Below are 23,527 nucleotides of genomic sequence, written 5' to 3'. Positions count from 1 at the left end.
ATTAACACTCTGACAGAAAGAAGCAGATTTAGTGGCGGATCCAGAATTTTTAAATTATGGGTGCTCAACTATTTATTATTAGAAAGTTACTACTTAGACTGGGTGCTACAGTTAATATAGTTGTGTGAATTACTAATTTTTTTAATATAAGTAGTAGTATTGTGTCCAAAAGCAATGGATGCTTAAGCACCCACAATAGAAAATGTAGATCCGCCGTTGGAGCAGATTCCTAGAATCCCAATCCTTGACAAGAAAATAATGAGGTTGAAATTCAAAAAAAGCGTTATTATCACGAGCAAACTTTTGACCAGATAGAAGGCGCTTAGTTATAGAGGGAACATGAAGAATGTTATTTAAGGAAAAAATACGGTTAGAGGGATTCGAAAAAGAAGCACTGCAAGTATTTTGGATAGGTAAACCTTGTAAGTTACCAACATGTAGTTGATCTGGGCCTTTGTATTCCTCAATATGAATAAAGCGTGATAGGTTTGGTGCAATATGATGAGTTGCGCTTGTGTCGAGGAACCAATTTTTAGTCAACGGAATCGATGTTTGATGAGTGAGATGAGCTGAAGGATTTATAGTGTGGTTGTAGCGTTGAAAATAGGCCGCGGCTTGATGATTAGTACCATTACAGATTTGACACCTTACTCTTCCATCATTATTTGAATTCCAAGGTTGACCCATTGGAGAGTAGTTATTACTATAGGTGTTATGATGATACTGATTGCGACCACCACGGCCTCCTCGACCTCTGTACGATCTGCCACGGGCCCTTTGAGAATTGGTATTGATCTGACCAAGGTTGTGTTTATCACCATGAAACGAACGCTGAGCAACATTAGTCGCTGGTGTATGAGATGTATCGCCTGAAGCAAGGGATAGGGAGGACATGGATGAGCCATGAATAAACTCATGGTTCAGCAGTAGACTATGAAGCTCGAAGTAAGAAACTGGTTCAGGTCGCGCAGAAGTAGTAACAATATCCTTGAAATCAGATCGCAACCCTTTAAACACGTAAATATTAAAATCTAAAGCATTCAAGGATCGCCCTGCGGCTGCTAACTCATACAGACAAAAGCTTCGTCTTTTGGAGAAATTGTGTGACAATAAGGTCATATCATTTGAGATTTTGCAACTGCATATGGAGATTAAGGACTCTAGTATTGGAAGGAGAAGACAAGGCTACTTCCAAAGCATCCTAATATCTTGGGAAGTATTCAACCCAATGATAATAGGTATGGTTTCTTCTGAAAGAGAAGATATAAGGAGACTCATGATGATTTGATCTTGTTGGATCCAAGTGGTATAGTCTGGGTTGGGTTTAACGGTGTCCGAATTTTCAACAGGAAGAAACGAAGGCGTGGGCATGGCTTTGATCCATCAATGAAGCCATGAAGATTCTGACCTCGCAGGAGCGACAACAATTGCATTTTCCGAAATAAGTAATTGGTGGAAGTAAGTTTGATCGAGATAAAGTGATGGACATGGTTAACAGGGAGAAGAAGACATGATTGGAACTGTTGCAAAGTGCACAACATTGGTTGGGAGAGGAGAGGTTCAAGACAAGTCGGAACTGGCTTCTGATACCATATTAGAACAGAATTTTGGTGAGTATTACAACTGAAGCTCTTCATTACTTCACATACAGTGATACATCATATACATACATCCATATATATATATATATATATATATATATATATATATATATATATACAAGCGTCCTAAACAAACTGAGAGTTCTAAGTAAATACAACAATTGAGAGCAGATATAGAAGAGTCCTAAACCAAATCTAATTAGCTATAGCACCGAGGGAAGATAGGCCTAATATTCCCTAAAAATGGTAGAAGGTTTCAGAAAACCTTTTAGTGGAAAACAACAGTAAAAAGGATAATTTATCAGCTGAAAGACTGAAACATTAGTAAATGAAAGCAACACAGGTTAGCAGAAGTTTATTGGAACCTGCTCGTGCTTTTACTATGTTAAAAAATTAGTTTATATGTCTAATACACATGAACAGACTTGAAAGTCCAGGAACTTCAACCATGGGAGAGGGAAGGGCTGGGACCAACTGCTCTCGAGTTATCTCGAATGTACATTTGAAGGATAAAGTATCGGTTTCTCTCTAAAATATCAGAATCTCTGCGGTTAGCAGTGTACTATGGTGCTATATCCCCACTGTGGTTACAGATATTAGCTTTCATTCTGGAACTCCTAATACTACCTTCTAGTAAGAACTGTCAGAAGTTCACTTTGTTTGGAAGTACAAAGAGCTTCCTTCCTAGCCCGCAACATGAAAGTGAATCCACTATCAATATTAAGTTGCATGCACTAATTGGAACCTGTATAAACAATAGGATTGCTAAGTGAAGCACTTCCTGCCATTCTCCTGGTTACATATACTTTGCACACAGGGATGACCATGGAAGCAATATTATAAGATATAACTTCATTTTAACATCTTAGCATAACTAATGAAGTTCTTTCTCACCACATTGGAGTCGGTAGATCACCACGAGTGACCCTGGTCCTTATACAAAATCACCACGTTTACTTCAAAGCACATCTATTTGGTTGGTCAAGTTATTAGCTGTACTGTTATTAAAACCAGGGAGCTGGTCATTCTTCCGCACCAAAGCTGATTTACCAAGATACTCATTTGTTGCTTGTACCTGACATTCATGGGAGCGAAAACTTTTTATGCAGGTCCACAATTGATGTAAATTTTAGTGCACCAAGGAAAACTGTGTCTTCCGCGAATTAAAAGCAAAGATACACAAGGTTACAAACATTTGTTATGGATGACTGCAAGCAAATATAACATCTAGGGTGAATTTACAGTAGACCGATGATAAACAAGGAGCTTCAGACAATCCTAGAAAACTGGCCCTTCACTGGGGAATGAAATGATTGCCACATTCTCAAGGAAAAGAAATTCTCCTATTGCATGACAAATGAAATTCAAAATTTGTCAACTCAAATGGTAACTGCAATCAATCTGATACCAGTGTGTGCTTGTGACTTGCGGGTGAAATTGAGCATCCTCTCCGGCCATTGGCCTAGGTTGATCAACTACATTCCAAACTACTTTGCTTAAATGGGAAGATTGAACAAACTAACACCTCAGAAGAAAGCTATGTGAAAATTAATGGTCCCTTATCAAGTAACACAAATGTTGTAGAAGATTAGGTAGTGTGAACGTCAATCAGAGTTTTTAAGAGGTATTCTGTTTGAAGAGCTGAAAAGGGAGTCCACATCCAGTACTAAAAAGGTTTTCAGCTGGAATTATATATGAAGAGTAGCCATAATACAAAGCTCAGTTTCTCTTGTTTGCAAAGATTCAAAAATAAAAGAATAAAATTGCTTGGTAATTTACAATAGATCGCTAGCCAATATAGAGTTCAATAGTGCAAAACTAAAGGAAACTTCCTCCAAGAGAGACTTCTCAATGATAGCAGGTTTTTTTGGTACATCACTTCTCTCTCTTGCAAGCTTCCTTATCATTGATTTGTGAGAAGGGGGAAGGACAACAAAAAGACAAGAAGATGATAATCTCAGCTATCAAAATCAATCAGTTTTATCATTGATTCTTCAAAGGTAACAAGGTCATGAAGTTATTAGCAGACTAGTTAATTTCTTTTTCAAATCAGAAGTTGCAAAGCCTAGGAATGAATGTGCATAAAAAAGTTCTGCAGCATTTATATCTCCTTAACATTTTAGCAATTATTAGTTCATTTTATACAATAATTATCAAAAAGAACTTCCCACATTTTGCTCCGAATAACTTCAAACCAGTCTATTTAACTCCGTACAAAAGAACACATTATTGTCCAATGTCCACCATAATACTTCTCTGTTTCATGTTAGACAACAAGCTTTCTCATGCAAAAGCATACGAAAGAAAAGACAGCTTTAAGTTGCATTACATATTGCCTCGGTTAATTCTAACATCGGTTAGTTTACTTTCATTCAAACACAAAGAAGTACACTAAAATTATGCTCAACATTATGCCAATGATAGTGAATCCTACACGTCCACTAGCTGTCTATGAACACAAACCTCAATCTAGACAGTCCTATGTGTCATGTCCATAGATTCAAAATCATACCTACATTCGAGGAGACTATAGTTTGTGGTCACTCACTTTTAAGTTCACGGAAACAATTTTACATCACTAGAGTTCTTCTCTGTTTTTTCTCCGAAAATCTAAAGGGTTTCAATTTCTGTTTCACACACCAACACTATTTAGTTTCTTATTGTGTGCTTTGCTCAACCACATGATGCGTTTTATCTCATGGTAGTTAATAACATGAAAATCGACACATACCGCTCTGATATCTACTTTTTTGGAAACTGTCTTATTGAATAAGCTTATAAGGGATCTGTCTCCCAGCTCAATACGTAAACTATAGCAACATTCAATGTAGATAGAACTTTCTAATTCACTATAAAAGATCGAACGCAATGAGTTCTAGGCGAAAACACACACCTGATTTGAAATCTGATTGATTTAGCAGCTCGGAACAGCATTATTCATTATATGTGAGTTCTTAGTGCGTCCTTGGTTTCGGGGTCTAAAGTTGAAGTATTCCGTATGTCTGTATGAACTCCTGCAGTTGTGATATTTAAACCCACAGCTGCATTTTTCGATGGTTGCCCTGCCAAAGGAACCAAAGATGCAGGTGGTACCGACACCGGAAGTCCTTGACCAGGATGCCTAAAAGAGTGAAGGTTAGATCCAGCTACTCCTGGAAAAGTAGCAGAGCCAGAAACTGGTGGGGAGCGAAGATGTGCTCCTTGCATTGTGGGTATTGGATAAATAGAGCAGCCAGGGGATCCACCATTCATCTCTAGTGTACCCATCCCAAAACCCATTCCCATCCCTAAACCCATCGGAGAAAATTGTGGCACATTGGTGGCATGCATGTATTGCATTCCTGCAGGAAACATCATTGGTGGCGCACACAACCCAGCTCCCATAGACATCATCTGAAATAGATCAGAACATGAAAGCAATCAACTATAGTTATGGCATAACAGACAGAAAAAGAAATTCACTCATGTTTTCTATCTCTAAAGTGTAACCAAAGTAGCATCAGGGTGAAGCAGGGTTACTTGCAAGAGTTGCAGATTACAAAACGACAACTACTGCTACTATTACGCTTCCGTCCCGAACAAGTGGGGTCGGCAAAATAAAAATAAATGCAAATAAGGCAAACCAAACCGCAAGCTATAAGGTTAAGGGAGTGAACTGTAGTAGCTCGACAATCGTCACACATCATACTGCTTATTGACTATTGCAAGTCTTAAAAGGTGAATTTGAACATGAAGACATCTTTTGCCATATTGTACCTCTTCCAAAACAAAAACTCTGTGTTGCTGAAATTTATGACTACATAGATAGTACTAGAGAAATTGATGCATTTTCTTTTCACTGCAGAGAATCCACAAACCATCCCCCTCACACTAGCACGATGAAGAAGTAAGGAAATGGAAGGACAGATAATTCCAAGAGACTAGATAAAGGAAAAAGTTAATGCATAATCACAAGAGAAACTTCATCTAACCTGTACTTGAACTTGAAGTGTCTTCAAGTATTCAATAGCTTCATCGAGCATTGAGGCTTTATCCACCTAGCAATCGAGGGTGGAAACCATTAAAACATACAACTGAAAAAGAGACACTACAGAAAAGAAAGTATGCATATGGGCAGTTCAGAGAAATCTTGTTACCGATGACTCAACTTATCAGAGAGATAACTCACCTTATTGCAGTTTGGTATGAGATCCTGTAATGCACGCATCTTCTCATTAATCCTATCCCTTCGCCTCTGTTTGCAATGAAGATGAATTAGACTGCATTATCTAAATTATCTCAACAACAAAAATATCTAGAATTGGAAGATGCAAGTAGCACTAGATTATGTTGTAATCATTTCTAAGATTGTTATTTCACCCGCTCAGATTGATTATGCACTTCTGCAGCTCTGCTTCTCTTTGAACCTGCACCTCCTTGAGCAGGATCAGCGCTTTTGATACCAACAGATTCTTCTTCAACATCCTGAATAAAAGATTGTTTCCTTGTCATGAATGATCAGAAAAATATTATTTTCTTGTCATGTTGACAAAGAAGCAACAGACAACAAAAAGGTTCTGAAAATAGTGGCTTTCAGAAATCAACTTACTTCACTTTGGAATTCAGACTCCTCATTGTCACGAGTTTTCCTCTTCAAAGTACGAGGATGATCACTTGATGCTCTCTCTGCGCTACTGCCAGAGAATACAGATGAACACACAACTACAGGTTCAACATTTCTCTCACCATCAGGAAATTCTTTGAGTGCATTTACACCAGTAAATTGATCACGAGACATGTCATTATTACTTGGACTATCTCCGCATAAATTATCAGACTGTTCAATGGGACATGACCTCTCGTGAAGGCCGATAGATCCTTTTGACTCGACTTTGGAAGATGCCATGTAAGGTGGAGAATGGACGTCATTTTCCTTTTCTGAACTGAAGTATGATTCAAATGGTACCTCACTAACACGATTTCTGTTACTTCCCCCATTCTCTCTCTCTATATTTCCCCTTGCCCCTATGGTAGACGAGCCTGAAACAGCTGAACCCCCAGTAATAGGTCTTGAGAAATGCGCGAAGTTCAACAAACTGGAGCTATTTCCAGGTATATTTTGCTTTTGCATCTTCATGCTTTTGATAACACCAGCTGAAGCTTGACTTGAATTTGAATATCCAAAAGCGGAAACTGGCATATTGCAGCTAGTATTACTGCTAATAATATCTGAGACTCGTGATCCTAGGGGCAGAATTGGTGCAGAAGATTTCTTTGGCGCACCTGAACATAACAGGTTAAATCTAGAAGGAGAGAGCTTTGATGCATTTCCTTGTTCTGAGTTCACAATGTTACGAATGGGAACACTATGTGAATCCCCATTCATCTGATTAGAAATACCTCTCTTATCCATTGATGCAAATCCTCTCCTACCAGATGGTTCATTGACCGTCAGACCAGATATTTGAGGTAACAGTGGAGAGTGATAATCTTGCTGCGGGCTATCATCTGCAGAATAACTCAACCAAGGCACCACTTCATCCTCTTCAATCAAATCCATTTCATCATTGGGAACAGTTAATGGCATATTATCCAACATAGAGTCCATTGCACCAAATTTTCCGATCTTTGTGGTTGAGGAATTCCCTGTGAACTTGTCTTTAACTCTCAGGGAGCTTGATGGAAGATTATTAAAAGTAGGGTTCTTCTTAGCTCTGCTGGACTGACTTTGCATCACAATTTGACCATTTTCCCATACTAGCTCTACCAATTCATCCTCAAGACTGCATAAACACCAAACAAACTTTTTAAGTATACCAACAGTCAACCAGCTAACTATCAATAAGTTAGTTCCAATCACAAAAGGCCATGAAAAGAAATGCATCACAAAACTTGTACTCACCAAAAGACTTACAACAACAACTACTACAGTACGTCTCAATCCTAAACTAGTTGATTACTCATAAACAGTGGCGTAGCCACCCTATGCCAAGGGTGGTCAAGCGCACACCCTTCGTGGAAAAATTATATTCTTTATATAAGTTAAATGCTACTTTATATGGTTATATATTTTATTTGAACACCCTTAACACAGTTGAGTGAGCCAGTCCAGCAGTTCAGGATGTTCAAAGTGACATGTTGATCACGGATTCAAAGCTATGCCCATGTTATTTGCCAAAAATAAATGGAAACCACCATCTGTGGTCTATATGATTATTTTCTAATCTAAAAATATTTCTAATAAAATAACTCTTAAAATTTATGTGAAAATAAACAACTAATCTTAAAAGTAATTTTTTAACTAAAAGTTATTTCTTAATAAATTTTATAATTTAAAAGTCAAGCTCTACAAAAAAATTTCAACAAAAGCTCTCTACAAACGACAAAGCCTCTCGACTCTCTCTTTCCTTTGGTTTTATGCTTACTTTTATTAGTAAAATTTCTAAAGTTGTCTTTTTGTTATCTTAATATTGATTTATAAAAGTATAGTTCTATTAGTTTTTTTTTATTGTTTAGTTAAACATTGCGTAGTTTGATCTAAAAATTTTGGTACACCATCATTCAACAAAAAAAGTTATTGACTTGTTTAAAGTATAAACAGCCTTGCCGAAATTCCTGGCTACGCCACTGCTCACAAAGAGACTTACAAAAAAAAAAACAAAAGATACTTGAACTTACCTAGAGGACGGATCAGTTGTGGATGACCTTTTCTCCTGGCCAGATTCAAGCTTCCCCCTAGCCATTTTCAAGAACTCAGAGAGAGGCATGATGAAGAAGTGCAACAACTGTTACTCACAATTGCTCAAAGTTTGGGCATATAAGAATTACTGGGTATCCTGCATTTATTTTCAACAAATATCAGAAGTTCAGAGAGCCATTCTGAAGCATAACTCCGAAAGCTGAAAACCAAAATTTGTCGAATAAACTAATGTCTTAATCAGTAAAATAGTATAAGACCCATAACAGCAGTAAGTATATATTAATGCATAATCAGTCAAAACCTATTTGTTTAATGGTGTCAAATAAGATACTTTTTAGAAATAATAAAAGCAACCAAATCAAGTTTATTTTTAAGTTTAAAAGTTCAATCTTTTTAAATTAAGTTTCAATGATTAGAGGATAAATCCCAACAAGATTTTCTAAATTAATCAACAACCCAAACAAAGTATTAAGAAAAAGCAACTAAACCTCACTTCTTCATTTACACCAAAATCAACCCTCAACTTCAGTTCAAAAGCTCCAAATTCACTTCAGAAGCTACACCTCCTTAAAAATGTAAACTTTCAGCAAACAAATTCCAATATTCATCCATCAAGATTTGATTGTATTCCACATGGGGTACATAGCTTTCCAAAAAAGGTACAAGCCTTCACAACTACCAAGTTGAGTTTTTGAGCTCCAAGAAAAGCAACTGTACTTCTCAATAAAAAAGAGTTACTATATATATAGAGAGAGAGATTACAATGAGCACAAGCAAGAGAAAGTTGAAAGAAAGAGGATTATAGGGGACTGGTAGATAGCGGAAAAAGGCTTATTAGGGAATTTGGAGGAGGCGGAGGGAAGAAGGCACTCACAGCTGAATGAAGCTTTCGTTCTCAAAGCAGTGACTTTCCTCCCATTCCTCTGGCATGTAACGTAACCATACTTAAACAAGAAAAAGAAACATTGTTTATCCGTAAAACGGCACACTTAAATTTGTAACGTGGTTTATACATAATCGGATCGATTTAATCCCAAAATAATAAATAAATTAAATAAAATTGATTCTATGCCATCAAAGCATGCTAACAGCAGAAATGCAAGTACATACAACTGCGGTAATGCCGCATCGAGAACCGAACTGTCTCACGATTTCAATCTGGTTAGAAAAACTTCTCCTCTTCGGGAGTAAGGCTTCGGAATACACAAATAAGAATATCAAAAGACAAAAAATAAAATATTATTGAGCTTAGAACAATGAGTAGTATGAGTCCGTTAGAAATTTCGTATCCTATAATGGTTGTTGAAGACACCAATTATAGCTACACGTAGGGAACAAGGTCCTAGGATCAAGACCCTCGTAAATGACAATTATGGGGGGCATTGGTGAATGTATAACGGTAGACTATGAATGCTAAAATTCTCTGTAATGGATCGTGTATTTAATACTGAAGAAAATTATTCATTAAATATCATCAGGTGGCAAACATTCGTTTGTCTTCGTTAGCAATAATGCCTTCGGGGTCTACCTGGTGCCAACCGTTGTTGATGTCCCCTGTCTTCGTATCCACTTGCCCCGATTTCTGTATGTCTCCGGTTCCACGTGTCGCTCTACTATTCGAGTATTTAATACAAACCGATTTTATCCTATACAGATAGTTCCCCCGCTTTGTGGTGGCACATCTTTGTGTCATCGGGAAGTTGGTGAAGATACCTTTCTTGGCGAGAAATTTTCTGATCCCTTCTGAAAAGTTTCTAACGCTTGATTAGACGCACGTCTCTCCGCATTTATTGCCCCGAACACGCGTCACTCCACGATTTAGCGATACTTTCTCCGATTCTCGAGGTAATCATGACCACAATTTTAGCCGCCTATTCCTTTACTTATTACACTTCATAGTTTTTCAAACTCTCTCAACTTCTTTGCATACAACTCTTTCTTGCTTTCACTATTCTTTAATATTCTTCTTCAAAGAACTCTTATTACCTTTTGCTAACCATGACTTCCTCCTGCAAAAACTCAAGTTCTCAACAGATGATGTTGCCCCTCCAATAGTAGCACCATCATTCCCAGAAGACTCAGCACAGCTAAGGACTTCGAAGAGAAGTTTCTTTCTACAAGCTCTCGTACATGGGTTGTTGGCGCATACCTTTCTTCCATCCGTCCTTCTAGCATTCTTGTTGTGAAGGAGGATTGTGGTTTCCATTACCTGAACATCATCGCTCCTGAACTGGTGGAGCGAGTAACTTTCCCTAAGAAGGGCTTTTCGTATTTTTACACGTACCGCTTCACTTTGGGCCCATTCGCATTGAGTGGGGGACTTGACCCCGTGATCTTGGAATTCTACCATCGGTATCAAGTCTGCTTGGCACAAGTAGGCCTCTCTGTGTGGCGGACGGTAGCCTGTCTACGGCGCCTGTGCCAGGAGACGGGGGAAGAGCTCACATTGGCTCGCATGATGAACCTCTACTCCCCCAAAATTTTCTGTGGGGAAGTAATAAACTTTAGCAAATGTAGCTACCATGCTTTACTCACCAACATGGATGACGACAACAACTGTGGATGGATGGAGTGGTTTGTTGTTGTTGCCACCAAAGATATCATCCCAGCCACAACTCTATTTTTTCCTGAGTCATGGACTCGTACACGTAAGTTTAACGTCTGTCTTTTCTCTAAAAAAGGTTGTTTCATGCTGTTACTGACCCTTCTGTTTTCATTGTTCAGCAACTAGGCGGACACCACCAAAGGTAGAAGGCTTAGACTAGTAGGTTAAGAAGATTCGGGACATTATCATGCCTGAGACCCGCCGGTGGAAAGAACTGGCCCCAAAATACGGGTGGAAGGCCAAAAATCACGGTAAGTTGACTCATGTGATTGATCATGCCCTAATCTTATTTTGTTTTGTATAAGAAAATTGGTTAACTTCTTTTTCTATTGAATTCATGTCTTCTGCAGGGCTCTGTTACCGTCCCCGATGAGGACCTTTTGGCTGATCCCACAGAGGCTGCGAGGTTGCTGAAGGAGGCCTTCACCTAAACAGGAGCCATCGGATCAGCTTCCAGTGCAAGTGCTTCCTCTCGGAGTCCCTGGCTGGAGAGCAAGCAACTAAAAAGACGGCGCTCCTCCTCGACCGAGGGCAAAAGTAAAAAAGGTAAAGAACGCTGCGCCCGAGCCCGCCGTAGCCACTGTGGTGATTGATGATGATGGGGAAGCAAGTGATGAAGGGGCTTCCCTACAGAAGAGATAACGACCTTCATCAACTCAACAGAATGCTCAATCTGAAGAGCTTATAACACCAACCGAGGATGACGTCCAAGCGCTCTAAGGAGAATGTGATCTAGTGAAGAATGCCAATTCTCGCTTTCAAGCCCTAGTTGCTGCTCTCGGTACTATGAGGCTGAGTATCGGGCCTTTTCCATCTTCGGTTGATGAGCAACCTGCAACCAGCACTGCCTTTGCCGCAACCGCTTCTCAACCCACAACACCATTAGCTTCATCTCCTTCCATACTGGTCATACCTTTGTCCAGCAACTGCTACATCACCCCCACCGACCTAGACACGCGAGAGGAGGATGTCCCTCTCCCCAGTCCCCAAACTATAGGAATTTGGGGCATAACTATTCGCCCCCCTCTACAGATCCCCAGAGGAGGAGGAGGAGCGTGTCTCTCTCTGTAACTACCAAGTCCCATCTGCTATCCCGGCTGGTGGAACTCGCCAATTACCTAAAGTCGGTGGCTTCAAAGAAATACAAGAATATAATACACTCTCTTTCGGGGGAGTGTATGATAAATAATGTCATGTACAACGCAACAGCGGTATGGACTCGTTCTCTTTGCTATTTATATTCTCTTGATTTGTTATGAAAAGATTTCTAACTTGGATTTTTGCTTCGCGGACCAACTTTCTTGCTTCCGAGGGCTTTCAAAAGTTGATCCTTGATAAAGAGAATCTTACATCCGAAAGGGATCAACTGTTAGCCGAGAAGGACCAAGTTGCTGCTCACCTTCCGGCGCTGGAAGCACAAGTTGCTGAAGTCGGTGAGTTGGAGGCTCGGTTGCAGCAGAGTGAGCAGGAAGTGATGGCCCTTAGCCAAGAAGCCTCCCAGTTAAATGTACAATTTTAAGAAGCCAAGGTTAAATGGTCTGAGGTCCAAAATGTTGTTCTTGCTACTACCGCGCGCGAGGCTGCCTCTACTGAGAGATTAAATAATTTGGAGGCAACCTCGAACTCCAAAGCTGAAGAGGCTGCCGTTGCTGCGGATGAAATTGAAGGATATGATGATGAAGGCCAAGATCCGGAGCCGGCGGTAGATCCTCCTACTTCTCCTGGGGGTGCAGACGCTTCTATTCCCCCAAGTTATGCGGACACAGTAGTTTAGGTTTTTGCTTTATTTTCCCTTTGTTGTTTTCTTTGCATACTTTTGTTATTGTGCTGCTTGGCACGTTTGTTGTATACACGTTCTTTTTCGTTTAAGCATTGCGAAAAGTTTACTTTTATTGCGTCGAATTATGCAAGGTTTCGGGTGCATTTTTCCCTGTAGCATTTGTGTTTCGGCATAAAATTTTCCGAAACCAACCCTTTACTGTGAGGGTATCGTAAGAGAAGGCCCTCTTATGTTTACGATGCTCTTGAAGAATATGTCTCATATTCATTTTGGCACTAGCATTTGAAGTACTTGATTAACTTTCAAATGATAAAATTAATTCATCGTTTGGACAGGAAACAAGATAAAAATAAAAGGACTTTATTTTATTCCTTCTATCTTCAAATGTATGTAAGCATTCATTTGCTGAAAAGAAATTGCCATTACTTGTGGCTAATTTGTACAAATTGTTTCTACGGGGCTGGTCATGCAGTCCCGGTCCCGATGATAAACCTTTGTTCCCGAATTTCATAGTCCCGGTTTCTGTGGAAATCAGGTTGCCGTATTCTTGTACCATCCCCATGACGAGCGCAAAACACACACTTAAATATGCTCGCTAGTCGAGTATAGTATAATATAATATCGTATCCAAAGGGATTGGAGTTAAACAATATTTTCGTAGTTCTAGTTTAATTACTATCCAAGATGATCAACAATTGAGATTTAGGTGATTAAAACTAAATTTAACTAAGAGTCTAAACTATTGGCTAATGACAATCGACGCAAGTAATGAACAAAGAAGGTTATCAATGGGGAAAAAAATAGGGTTGATGGGATAGGTGCAAGACAAATGTTTGGGATATTACTCTAGATAATTCACTTTTAATGTTCAAGTGAGTCTCTCGAATTCACTCAATTATTAGCACAAACGTTTATTAGAAACTCCTCTCTCGATTAAGTCTCAACCTCACGAGATGAACTAAGTTAAGCGCGGTGAAAATATGCAAGAATTCGTAGTGGTTTGGTCTTTAGGAGAACCTCCTTCGATTATGCTCCTAATTAGGTTTAATCAACAATTCAACCAGCCTCTTTCGATTACTAAGAAGAGTTAACTAATGACTTCAACCTACAAAATAGAATGCAAAGAATTCACAAGTTATGCCTCTCTCGATTACATGAACAAGTGAATATAGATGCAACGATTAAATCATCCAAAATGATTCAATATATAAAACTAGAGTTAATATCCACAAACAAGTATCAATACACCAAATCCAGCAAATTCTAAAGAGAACTACTCCACAGATATGGAGCAATTCATCACAAATATGTTTAAGTTAAAGGAAAACATAAAACGATCCAAACTCTTGTCTTGAGTGAGGATTGAATGATGAAATCCGTGTGCTTTTGCTTCTCCACCTCCTGCTTAGCTTCCTCATGTCTAAGATGTGTCAAAAGTCCTTCAAACAACGTTTTACATGTATTTATGTTGAGTAGGGTCGAGCCCAAATGAAACCACCTTCTCCTAGCCGAAATTGGATTGTTACTCTGTAAAAAAAAAAAAGGCGCGCCGCATGGGGAAACAGTGGGGTTTGTCAGAGAGCTTGTAATTTGATGGTGGCAGAAATTGGGCAGCCGCGGTGTGCCACGCGCCGCGGCTGTGGAAAATTCTCAAAGTCTACTTTTTTTTGCTTGATTTGAAGTCTAGACTTTGTCCTCGACCCCCGAAATCACTCGAATTAACTCCATAACATCTACATCACTCGAAATCAATCCTACAAGGCATAAAATACGCAATTAGTGCAAAACACTAGCGATTAAAGCACAAACACAATAAAAGTGCAGTAGATTGGAGTGCAATAAGCGACTAAAACATGGGATTATAGCCTACCATCACCCCCTAGTGTTCAATGTGAAGAATGCAATTTGGAACACTAGAAGTCTTGTTCCATTGATGATTCCACTACTGCATGGTTGGATAATTTTTGGTCTTATAGCAAGCTTCATTTCTCGTTAGGAACTTTGTTACCAAGCCAAAGATTATCTAACCCCCCAACCCCCCAACCCCCACCCCTGTGGCTCGAGTGAAGGGGCACTCAGGAATGGTTGGATAGATTTGGTCCGATAACAAGTATCGTGCTCTGATGACTTTGTGAACCAATGACTCGACATTGGAATGGTTTCCGCAAGTGCCCTCGTGAATTTCTCCTAGAACGTAGTCAGTGTCTCTTGGTCCCAAACATTTTGCTAACGGTCCATCGAACGTTCTCATATACAATGTTCCATCTTCAGCCAAAGTGAACCGTGCGACCTTAGTGCGTATAGTCCTTTATTCTTTAGGATCCAATGGAAACTTCCCGTTCTTTAGGTATTTGATGTACTTATACCTCCAATCCCAGGTTAGACTTGTGGAGTTAGTCTCGGCGTGTCCTTCTTCGATCACTGACCTCGAAAGCTGTACGACAGTCCCCGAGCTAAGTTCATCATCTTCGATCGATGACCCCAAATTTGCAAGAGCATCGGCCTCGCTATTTTGTTCTCGAGGTACGTATTGCAGGGTCCATTAATTAAATCAATGTAGAGACACCTGTAATTTTTCCAAGTATCTCTGCATTCGATCTTCTCGAACCTCGAAAGTTCTATTGACTTGATTTACCACAAGTTCGGAGTCGCAGTTGGCCTCGATGACCTCCACCCCAAGCTCTTAGCTAACTCGAGACCTGCAATATGGCCTCATACTCATCCTCATTGTTAGTTAATTTAGAAGTTTTGATAGACTGTCTAATCATATTACCTATGGGTGGCTTCAAAATGATGCCTAGCCCGGACCCCTTCACATTCAAAGCGCCGTCCATGAAGAGGTTTCACACCCCAATGATGTACCCGATTTAAATAATAGTTCCTTTTCGACCTCGGGTACGAGAGCTGGCGTGAAGTCGGCCGCGAAGTCTGCCAAGAATTGAGACTTGATGGCCGTTCGGGGTTGATACTCGATATCGTACACGCTGATCTCGACGGACCATTTGGCCAATCGGCCCGAGAGTTCGGGCTTGTGCAAATGTTGCAAAGAGGGTAGGTGGTTACAACACAAATTGGGTGTCATTGAAAATATGGTTTTAATTTTCCAAAGGCGCTTATTAAAGCAAGCGCTAATTTTTTTAAGTGTGGGTACCGGGTCTCGGCTTCACCTAAGGTCCGACTAACATAATAGACAGGAAATTGCGTACCTTGCTCTTCTCGAACTAAGACCCCACTTACCACTATCTCCGAAACCGCTAAGTACAAGTAAAGTTGCTCGTCTGCCTTTGGGGTGTGAAGCAATGGCGGGCTCGATAGGTATCGTTTGAGTTCCTCCAAAGCCTGTTGAAACTCCGGGGTCCATGCAAAATTGTTCTCATTCTTAAGCAGTGAGAAGAACCGGTGGCTCCTATCTGAGGACCTCGAAATAAATCGAACTAGGGCGGCTATGCGTCCTGTTAACCTTTGTAAAACCTTGACATTGTCAACAACTGTGATATCTTCGATTGCCTTGATTTTATCGAAGTTGATTTGATTTCCCGATTTGATACCATAAAACCGAGGAACGTGCCTGAGCCGACCACGGACGCACATTTCTCCTGGTTAAGCTTCATGTTATACTTTCTCAGTATGTCGAAGGTCACCTGCAAATGTCTCAATTGTTCCTCTGCTCGCAAGGACTTAACTAGCATATCATCAATATAAACCTCCATTGATTTACCTATTTGTTCTTCAAACATTCGATTTACTAGGCGTTGATAAGTAGCACCAGCATTTTTTAGTCCAAACGGCATTACATTATATGTTACACCCCAAGTTTTCATACGTGAGAGTACGTCGTAAGTCACTGATGTAAGCTCGAAAATGAGATTATATTTGGAAGCAAATAAAGTAAGTTAATCATGTTACCTTGGAGGTTACAAATATTTAAGATCATGAATAACAAGTACCAAAAGGGTTGGAAAGCTTAGTCGCTAAACGAATTGAAGAAAATAAGTTTCGTCAAAAATCGACAAGTTTGGAATGTTATAACATATTCTTTTGAGGTGAGACTAGGGTGATTAACATGATGAGGAGGTTAATTTATGAGTTATTATAGTCGTATGATAGTCGTGTGTTATATTTTTAAGTCAAACGAGTTATGGAATAAAAGTTAGCAAAGGTCATCACAAGTTGCATTCATAATGTGCTGAAATTTAGGTCAAACGTAGATGCACTTTTCTCCCAATATACTTGGAATCAATGGATGATCTACATATCAAATTGAAGATCTACGAGTCTAATTTGCAACGCATTAAACCGTTCATCAATACGACATCGTAGTAGAGAGATATTCGTGTTTTCGCGAGACCGCGCAAGCAGCTCCCAATGGGACCCACTTAGGCGGTGGTTGACCTACTTCAATTTATAAACGATTTGGACGCCTATTTTTCACTTATTGTCGACTCAACTTCGTCTCCAAACTTCTCCTAACCCTTCTAAACAGATTCCACAAGGGTTTGAAGTGATTCCAAAGTGATTACACCATATTTCAACATCAAAACTTAGTTCTAGTGAAGAACAACACCTCTTTGAGGTTGTGTTGTCATTGAGGATTGTTGTGGGCTGTATTTGGATGAAATTCCAAGTTGTTGCCGCTGTATAAGGTGATTATAACATCCTACTAATTGTGCTTAAGCTTTCTTGTATGTTGGTTAAGTTGTTAGGATGATAAACTACAAGATAGTACTTGGATTAGCTTAAGTCACTTCTATGGTGTTGTATTGCTATTCAGGGTTGTTGTGAGCTGAATATAACTTGATTTCGACTTGAAGTTGCTATAGGAGTTGTGTGTATTGTGTTCTTGCATGTGCTTAAGGTTATCTTGATGTTGATTAAGTTAAATGGATGGAGTAGACATGAACTAGTGAATAAAGCTACTAATTGAAGATAGTTGGAGTTGAGGATTGTTTCCTTTGTTATAAATATATGGTATAAGGATGGAATCATTGATGAATGACTTCATTATCATGTTAATGATAGTTTTAAATTAATGTAAGAAGTCTATAAGGGGTGATATGGGTTATACGGATTCCAATCGGAGCTTGCCGCTCGTCGTGAAGTAGTTGTGACTTGTTGTTATTATATGGTGTCTTGTTATTGATATTTATAGGTTGCTGGACTTCCCTGGATGTTGTTGTTGGTATATGGTATTGGAGGAGGCCCTTGTTACAAGGGAGATGCTGCCCGAATTTACGTAGACGAGCTACTAGCTTAAGTTACAGACTTAGCCTTTGTTCAACACTGATTTTGAATCTCCTTATGCTATGATAGATCGAGTTGACTTGTTTGAAGAGTTGCTTAGAAGGTATTAAGGACTCAACATGTTTAAGGTATGTTAAGGCTCTTCCTTCATTCTTTTGGCATGATCTAAAGTGAAACGAACATAAACGATACGCTATTTCATAATGAATCTACTCCTAGCAACTAAGGTTGTCCATGTTATTCTTTCCTTACAAAGTTATTCCAAGAAAGTATATATGATCCTTGAGTCCTAGTGAAGTTCATATTGATGGTATGATGTCCATAATGTTAATCGATGGTGCAATGACCTTATGTCACTCCAAAAGGTTTAGAACGTGACTCCATGAGTCCAACATGCATTATATATGTATCTATTTTACTCTACCGAGCCGCGCTATAGTCGGCCGGGTATGGCACTTATTGTGCAACCACTGATCAGTTGGGTTTACCGAGCTCCACGTGGCCGGGTACGTTTTTACCGAGTCCTCTTTGAGGCCGGGTATGATATGATGATGATGATGCCCACAGAGGCGTATGTTTTTAAAAGTTTATGTATATATACGTATTATGCATTTCATGTCAGTAGCCCCCAGAGGCACTCAGATGTTACAGGTTGTATCTCCTCTATCTCTCTTTACATTACTGTTCTTATTTATGCTTTCCTGCCTTACATACTCGGTACTTTATTCGTACTGACGTCCCTTTTGCCTGGGGACGCTGCGTTTCATGCCCGCAGGTCCCGATAGACAGGTTGACATTCCTCCTAGTAGGCTATCAGCTCAGCGAAGGTGTTGGTGTACTCCACTTGCTCCGGAGTTGCCTATTTGGTCAGTATGCTTTGGATATGTATTGATTGGTATGGCGGGGCCCTGTCCCGACCTTTATGATTTTATGTACTCTTAGAGGCTTGTAGACAGATGTCAGGTGTATGGATACTTGTATGGCCTTGTCGGCCTATGTCTTGAGTTTACAAATGGTCATGTCGGCCTTATAGGCCCGTATGTCACATGTATAAGTTTGTATATCATGCTGGGTCATCATACGTTAAGTATTCCCTTATGTTTTATTCTTGTTATCTCATGACATGTTTTCTATCTCATTTACCCTTGATAGTATGATAAGAAAGATATGTTACGTTGGTACTCGGTTGAGTAAGGCACCGGGTGCTCGTCGCGGCCCTTCGGTTTGGGTCGTGACAAAAGTGGTATCAGAGCAGTTCTGTCCTAGGGAGTCTACAAGTCGTGTCTCGTAGAGTCTTGTTTATGGGTGTGTTGTGCACCACACTTATATGCAGGAGGCTACAGGGCATTTAGGACTGTCACTCTTTCTTCTTATTCTAGATCGTGTGGTAGAGCTTAGTTGTAAGAATTCAAACTCCTAATTTCGACTTTAGTCGTAATACAACGATACCTACATCCACAAAGACAGTTGGTAAGAGATTGAATGTGGCTCTGGAAGAGCTGAGTTAGAGGAACTCAATTTTGCATCACGCTTATAATGAGTAAATGTAAGGTCTTCGGTAGATTATGTGTGTACTAAGATGTGTAAGCTTCTTGATAAGGAGCCCTAAAGCATGAATATCTATCCACCGATATGGTAAAAAGCAATAAGAGAATCAGAGGGTAGATACAAATTTCAACAAGCAAAAAAAGCAAGGTGAAGAAGGATACTAGGTATCCAGTTATTGAAGATTATCAGTTTTTCCAATTCAGGCAGAGAGACATAAGTATTATGAGTTACTTTCAACAATAACAGAGATCTATTCAATTGGCCACACCCATCTCAGTTGTGCCCTATGGGAGCTAACATATATTATTTAAGAGAAATATGGGATATCAGGATCCGATTGGAGTTAGAGTGACCCAAAATAGTGGATGGATTGTTAGCATTAGCTGACATTTCTGAAGGATATTGCAAATGTGGTAATAGTTCTCCTTGTGAGACAACTCGACGGTGCACTCTAGAATAGTACATTTAGATATGAAATACTAGAATGTCCAGAAAATTTAGATGATCGGCGCAATCCTAGAAGAGATAAATATTTACCTTTGTATGGCTCCTGTCCCTAGTAAAGAGAGAATGTTAGGCGACCCGAAGAGCCAGTGGATGGAGTAAGGGGAGTTAAAAGCGAAAGAATATTTTATTGAAGTTTTCAGAATAAGGTGATAAACAGAAGTATTAGTTGGAGAATAAGAAGAGAGTAAATAAAGTATTATGAGTAAGATGTGATAAATGGGTGATAACGGTAAATCAAAATATGACACGATGATAGAGTCTATAGTCAAGTGAAGGAATAGACAAGAGGTGACAGGCCTTGAGACAATAAAAGAGTATAGGCAAAAGGCTATATCCTCATACGAGAATTAAGCTGGTGACTCGAACATGATTACCAGAAGGAAAAAAAAAATTAGACCCCCGTAGTAATAGAAATTAGTATGGTCTAGTAAACAAGATAGAACCGAACATGAATTAGGGACCGGAGGATTTGATAATAGTCGACATCGTGAGAATTTCAGAGATCCTGTTCCAACAGTAATAGAATAGACAACATACGAATAACCTTTGAAGGTCATTTAGGAAGACGCTTTCCTAAAGCAATCACTCTGAACAGAGTTAATATTAAGGGACTAACTGTGCCAGTTACACTAGGTGTCACCTTAGTGCGTAAGAAATTAAGTTATCCCTTGTACAGAAGGTTACCATAAGACTATTAAGGTTCATTGATGATGTGAAAAGATGCCAAAGATGAAGAGGTGAAACATCTATAGGTAGATCGTCGTAGTACTAAATCTTAGTACTCCCCTAAAGGGGGGAATATGGTGTGATATGGTATTAAGTCGGAATTAAGCGGTTCAGGTAACTATGGAATGGTAAAGGAAGAATGTGGTAAAGAGGAGAAAGGGATGATGTTGCATTTGTTCAGTTCCTACAGATATGTTGCGACTCCAGAACATTACACAAGCACGTCGTCGGAGAGAGGCAGTATGGGTTCCCACACCAGACGTTATTGATAAATAAGTGTGAATGAACACTTGATACATAAGGAGCCAGTACGAGTGGTAATTTAAGATAAAGAAAATAACCCAAGAGAGATTATGCAGAATATATGTATATATGAGAATGGACCAACGAGTAATTAGTAGTTGATTCAGGAAGAGCCCGGTTATGGCTAGACAAGAAGTCACAGATAAATGAATAGATCATGCAAGATAAATGTAGTGAACCGCAGCATAGGGAATTCAGTCTCGTAGATACGAGATTGCAATCATCTGAAAATTTTCAGATAGGAGTTGAGACCGTTAAAGGTACCATTTAAGTTTTATGAAAATAAGAGAGAGTGCCAATAAGGAGACAATTAAAATTTGAGATTAAAAGTAACCCTACGAGCACAAGGGCATGAAGTTATGTAACTAAGGATTATTATAGGCAAGTAAGAACAACGAAAATTTCCTTCAGGTGTACGATATAACAAGCTCGCAACTTTACAAGAGCCAGAAGGTCTCTCTAAGTACTACAACGAAAGATTAGTTGAGGAAATAAGGAAGAAGGTTTCTACCTAAGCATAGTGAGCTAAAGAGTAAATGATCTTATAACAACAGCCTTGCTACAATATTGTATACACTCCATAAGAAAGTGGCACCTATCGTGGCTAATGAATGGAAAAAAAAAAATCAAAGGAGATGTTTGAGATCATATGAGGTACAGGAAATTACAGTATTCGTGGGCAATAAGAGAAGCCAATTATTCATAGAACAAGTGATAGAATGACCACGAAAAGTAATTGCTTACATTTAAGGACAACTGAGAAGGCACAAAAGGAAATTTACGGTTCTAGCAAGTTAAAGGAAGGTTGCGAGTAGTATAAATAGATCGGTGTAGGTCCTAAGGTGAAGCATTGTAGAGCAACAAGGTTTTAGGTAGATTGGAGTAAGGATATGAAAAGGTGAGTGAGAAGGTGACGAGAATATGTATGTCCTCGGGATTAAATCCATCAAAACAAGGGAGATGATGATTTCCATATGTAATAAAAAGCTCGGTACAGCCTGAATGAACACAGAGGAGTATAAGACTAGGAGCAATTACAAGAGACGAAATGCTGCCCCGTTAGTAGAATAAGGGTGTAATTGTGATAGATAAAAGGATGACATTTAGGCCTTTGATTGAGGAATAATTTAAAGAAAAGGGATTTTATGAATTGCACGGGATTGGAATACCCCCATAAGATGAATCATGTTAGGATGCTACGAAATACGGTTATTGAGGTATAGTATCGTCCCAAGGTGGATCGGGCAAATCACTTCAGATGTTCCCTGATAAGATGTGAGCCCTAGTGACAGTGTATTACGTAAGAGGTTGCAAGTTATCAGTGATAGATTATAGATCAACATTAAGGTGAATAAACAATAGATGGGTACAAGTTCCAAAATACGAGATGAGATTTATTTGTTATTCTTAAGATGAATAATAATGAGGAAGCACTAAAGGACTTAGATTTATACACATAGGATAAGCAGCGAGAGAGTAACCTGGAGTTGGGTAGCAAACCTCGGTAATAATAAACCGAAGTAAGTTTTATGGTATAGTATAACCTACCTAGATGTAGTAAATCCATAAGGATAGATATACAAGGCTATGAAACAAGAGATAACAATAGTCTTAAGTTCGATAAAGTACCAAGCGAAAGATATCAGCACACCTATAGAAGCCTAGAGGGACATCTTGTCATAATTCTGTATATGTTCATAAAGTGAGGCTTAGAGATTGGCTAAAAGATGGAGGAAAAAGGGAAAAAGTAGTCGCTAGGCGCTCATACAAGAACACAGTCGTACATACTGCATGACATAAGGTAGCAAATATTACGATGTTGGAAGAATTCCGACCACATGTCATGGCGTGACAAAGAGGCATAAAAGGGGGGAATGCCCAAGCGTTTAGATTTATTCACTAAACAGTTGCTTAGATGGCAAGATGAGCATTAAAGTATTCGTAAGAGCCATAGTTAATGAAAATGATAAGCGCATCAGTCCACATTCGAGGACGAATGTTCCAAAGGGGGGAATGATGTTACACCCCAAGTTTTCATACGTGAGAGTACGTCGTAAGTCATTGATGTAAGCTCGAAAATGAGATTATATTTGGAAGCAAATAAAGTAAGTTAATCATGTTACCTTGGAGGTTACAAATATTTAAGATCATGAATAACAAGTACCAAAAGGGTTGGAAAGCTTAGTCGCTAAACGAATTGAAGAAAATAAGTTTCGTCAAAAATCGACAAGTTTGGAATGTTATAACATATTATTTTGGGGTGAGACTAGGGTGATTAACATGATGAGGAGGTTAATTTATGAGTTATTGTAGTCGTATGATAGTCGTGTGTTATGTTTTTAAGTCAAACGAGTTATGGAACAAAAGTTAGCAAAGGTCATCACAAGTTGCATTCATAATGAGCTGAAATTTAGGCCAAATGTAGATGCACTTTTCTCCCAGTATACTTGGAATCAATGGATGATCTACATATAAAATTGAATATCTACGAGTCTAATTCCAACGCTAACTTAACCGCTCGTACAATACGACAGTCG

At 39.2% G+C, this 23,527-nt stretch overlaps 1 protein-coding gene across 4 annotated transcripts; it reads right to left on the bottom strand.

Moving 5' to 3' along the window:
* Window positions 1,941-9,180, bottom strand: LOC109234067 (transcription factor PIF3-like). Of its 4 annotated transcripts, XR_002069126.1 has the most exons (9): window positions 8,774-9,180; window positions 8,259-8,416; window positions 6,190-7,363; window positions 5,961-6,065; window positions 5,770-5,835; window positions 5,573-5,638; window positions 4,495-4,994; window positions 2,496-2,676; window positions 1,941-2,346 (listed from the first exon to the last, which is right to left on the bottom strand). XR_002069126.1 is itself a non-coding variant. In XM_019399910.1 (8 exons), exons 2-7 carry the CDS (start codon window positions 8,345-8,347, stop codon window positions 4,542-4,544), a joined length of 1,953 nt encoding a protein of 650 aa, XP_019255455.1. In that variant the 5' UTR covers window positions 8,348-8,416; window positions 8,774-9,180; the 3' UTR covers window positions 1,941-2,676; window positions 4,495-4,541. The 4 variants fall into 4 exon arrangements, 3 of the variants coding, with proteins under 3 accessions (XP_019255455.1, XP_019255456.1, XP_019255457.1); XM_019399910.1 differs by having other exon boundaries at window positions 1,941-2,676; XM_019399911.1 differs by lacking the exons at window positions 1,941-2,346; window positions 2,496-2,676 and adding an exon at window positions 3,303-3,500.

This window comes from Nicotiana attenuata, chromosome 11, assembly GCF_001879085.1.
Source record: "Nicotiana attenuata strain UT chromosome 11, NIATTr2, whole genome shotgun sequence".
In the NCBI taxonomy this organism is placed as follows: Eukaryota; Viridiplantae; Streptophyta; class Magnoliopsida; order Solanales; family Solanaceae; genus Nicotiana; species Nicotiana attenuata.
The sequence above is the reverse complement of the archived record's forward strand: the minus strand, read 5'-3'. Positions and strand labels throughout refer to the sequence as shown.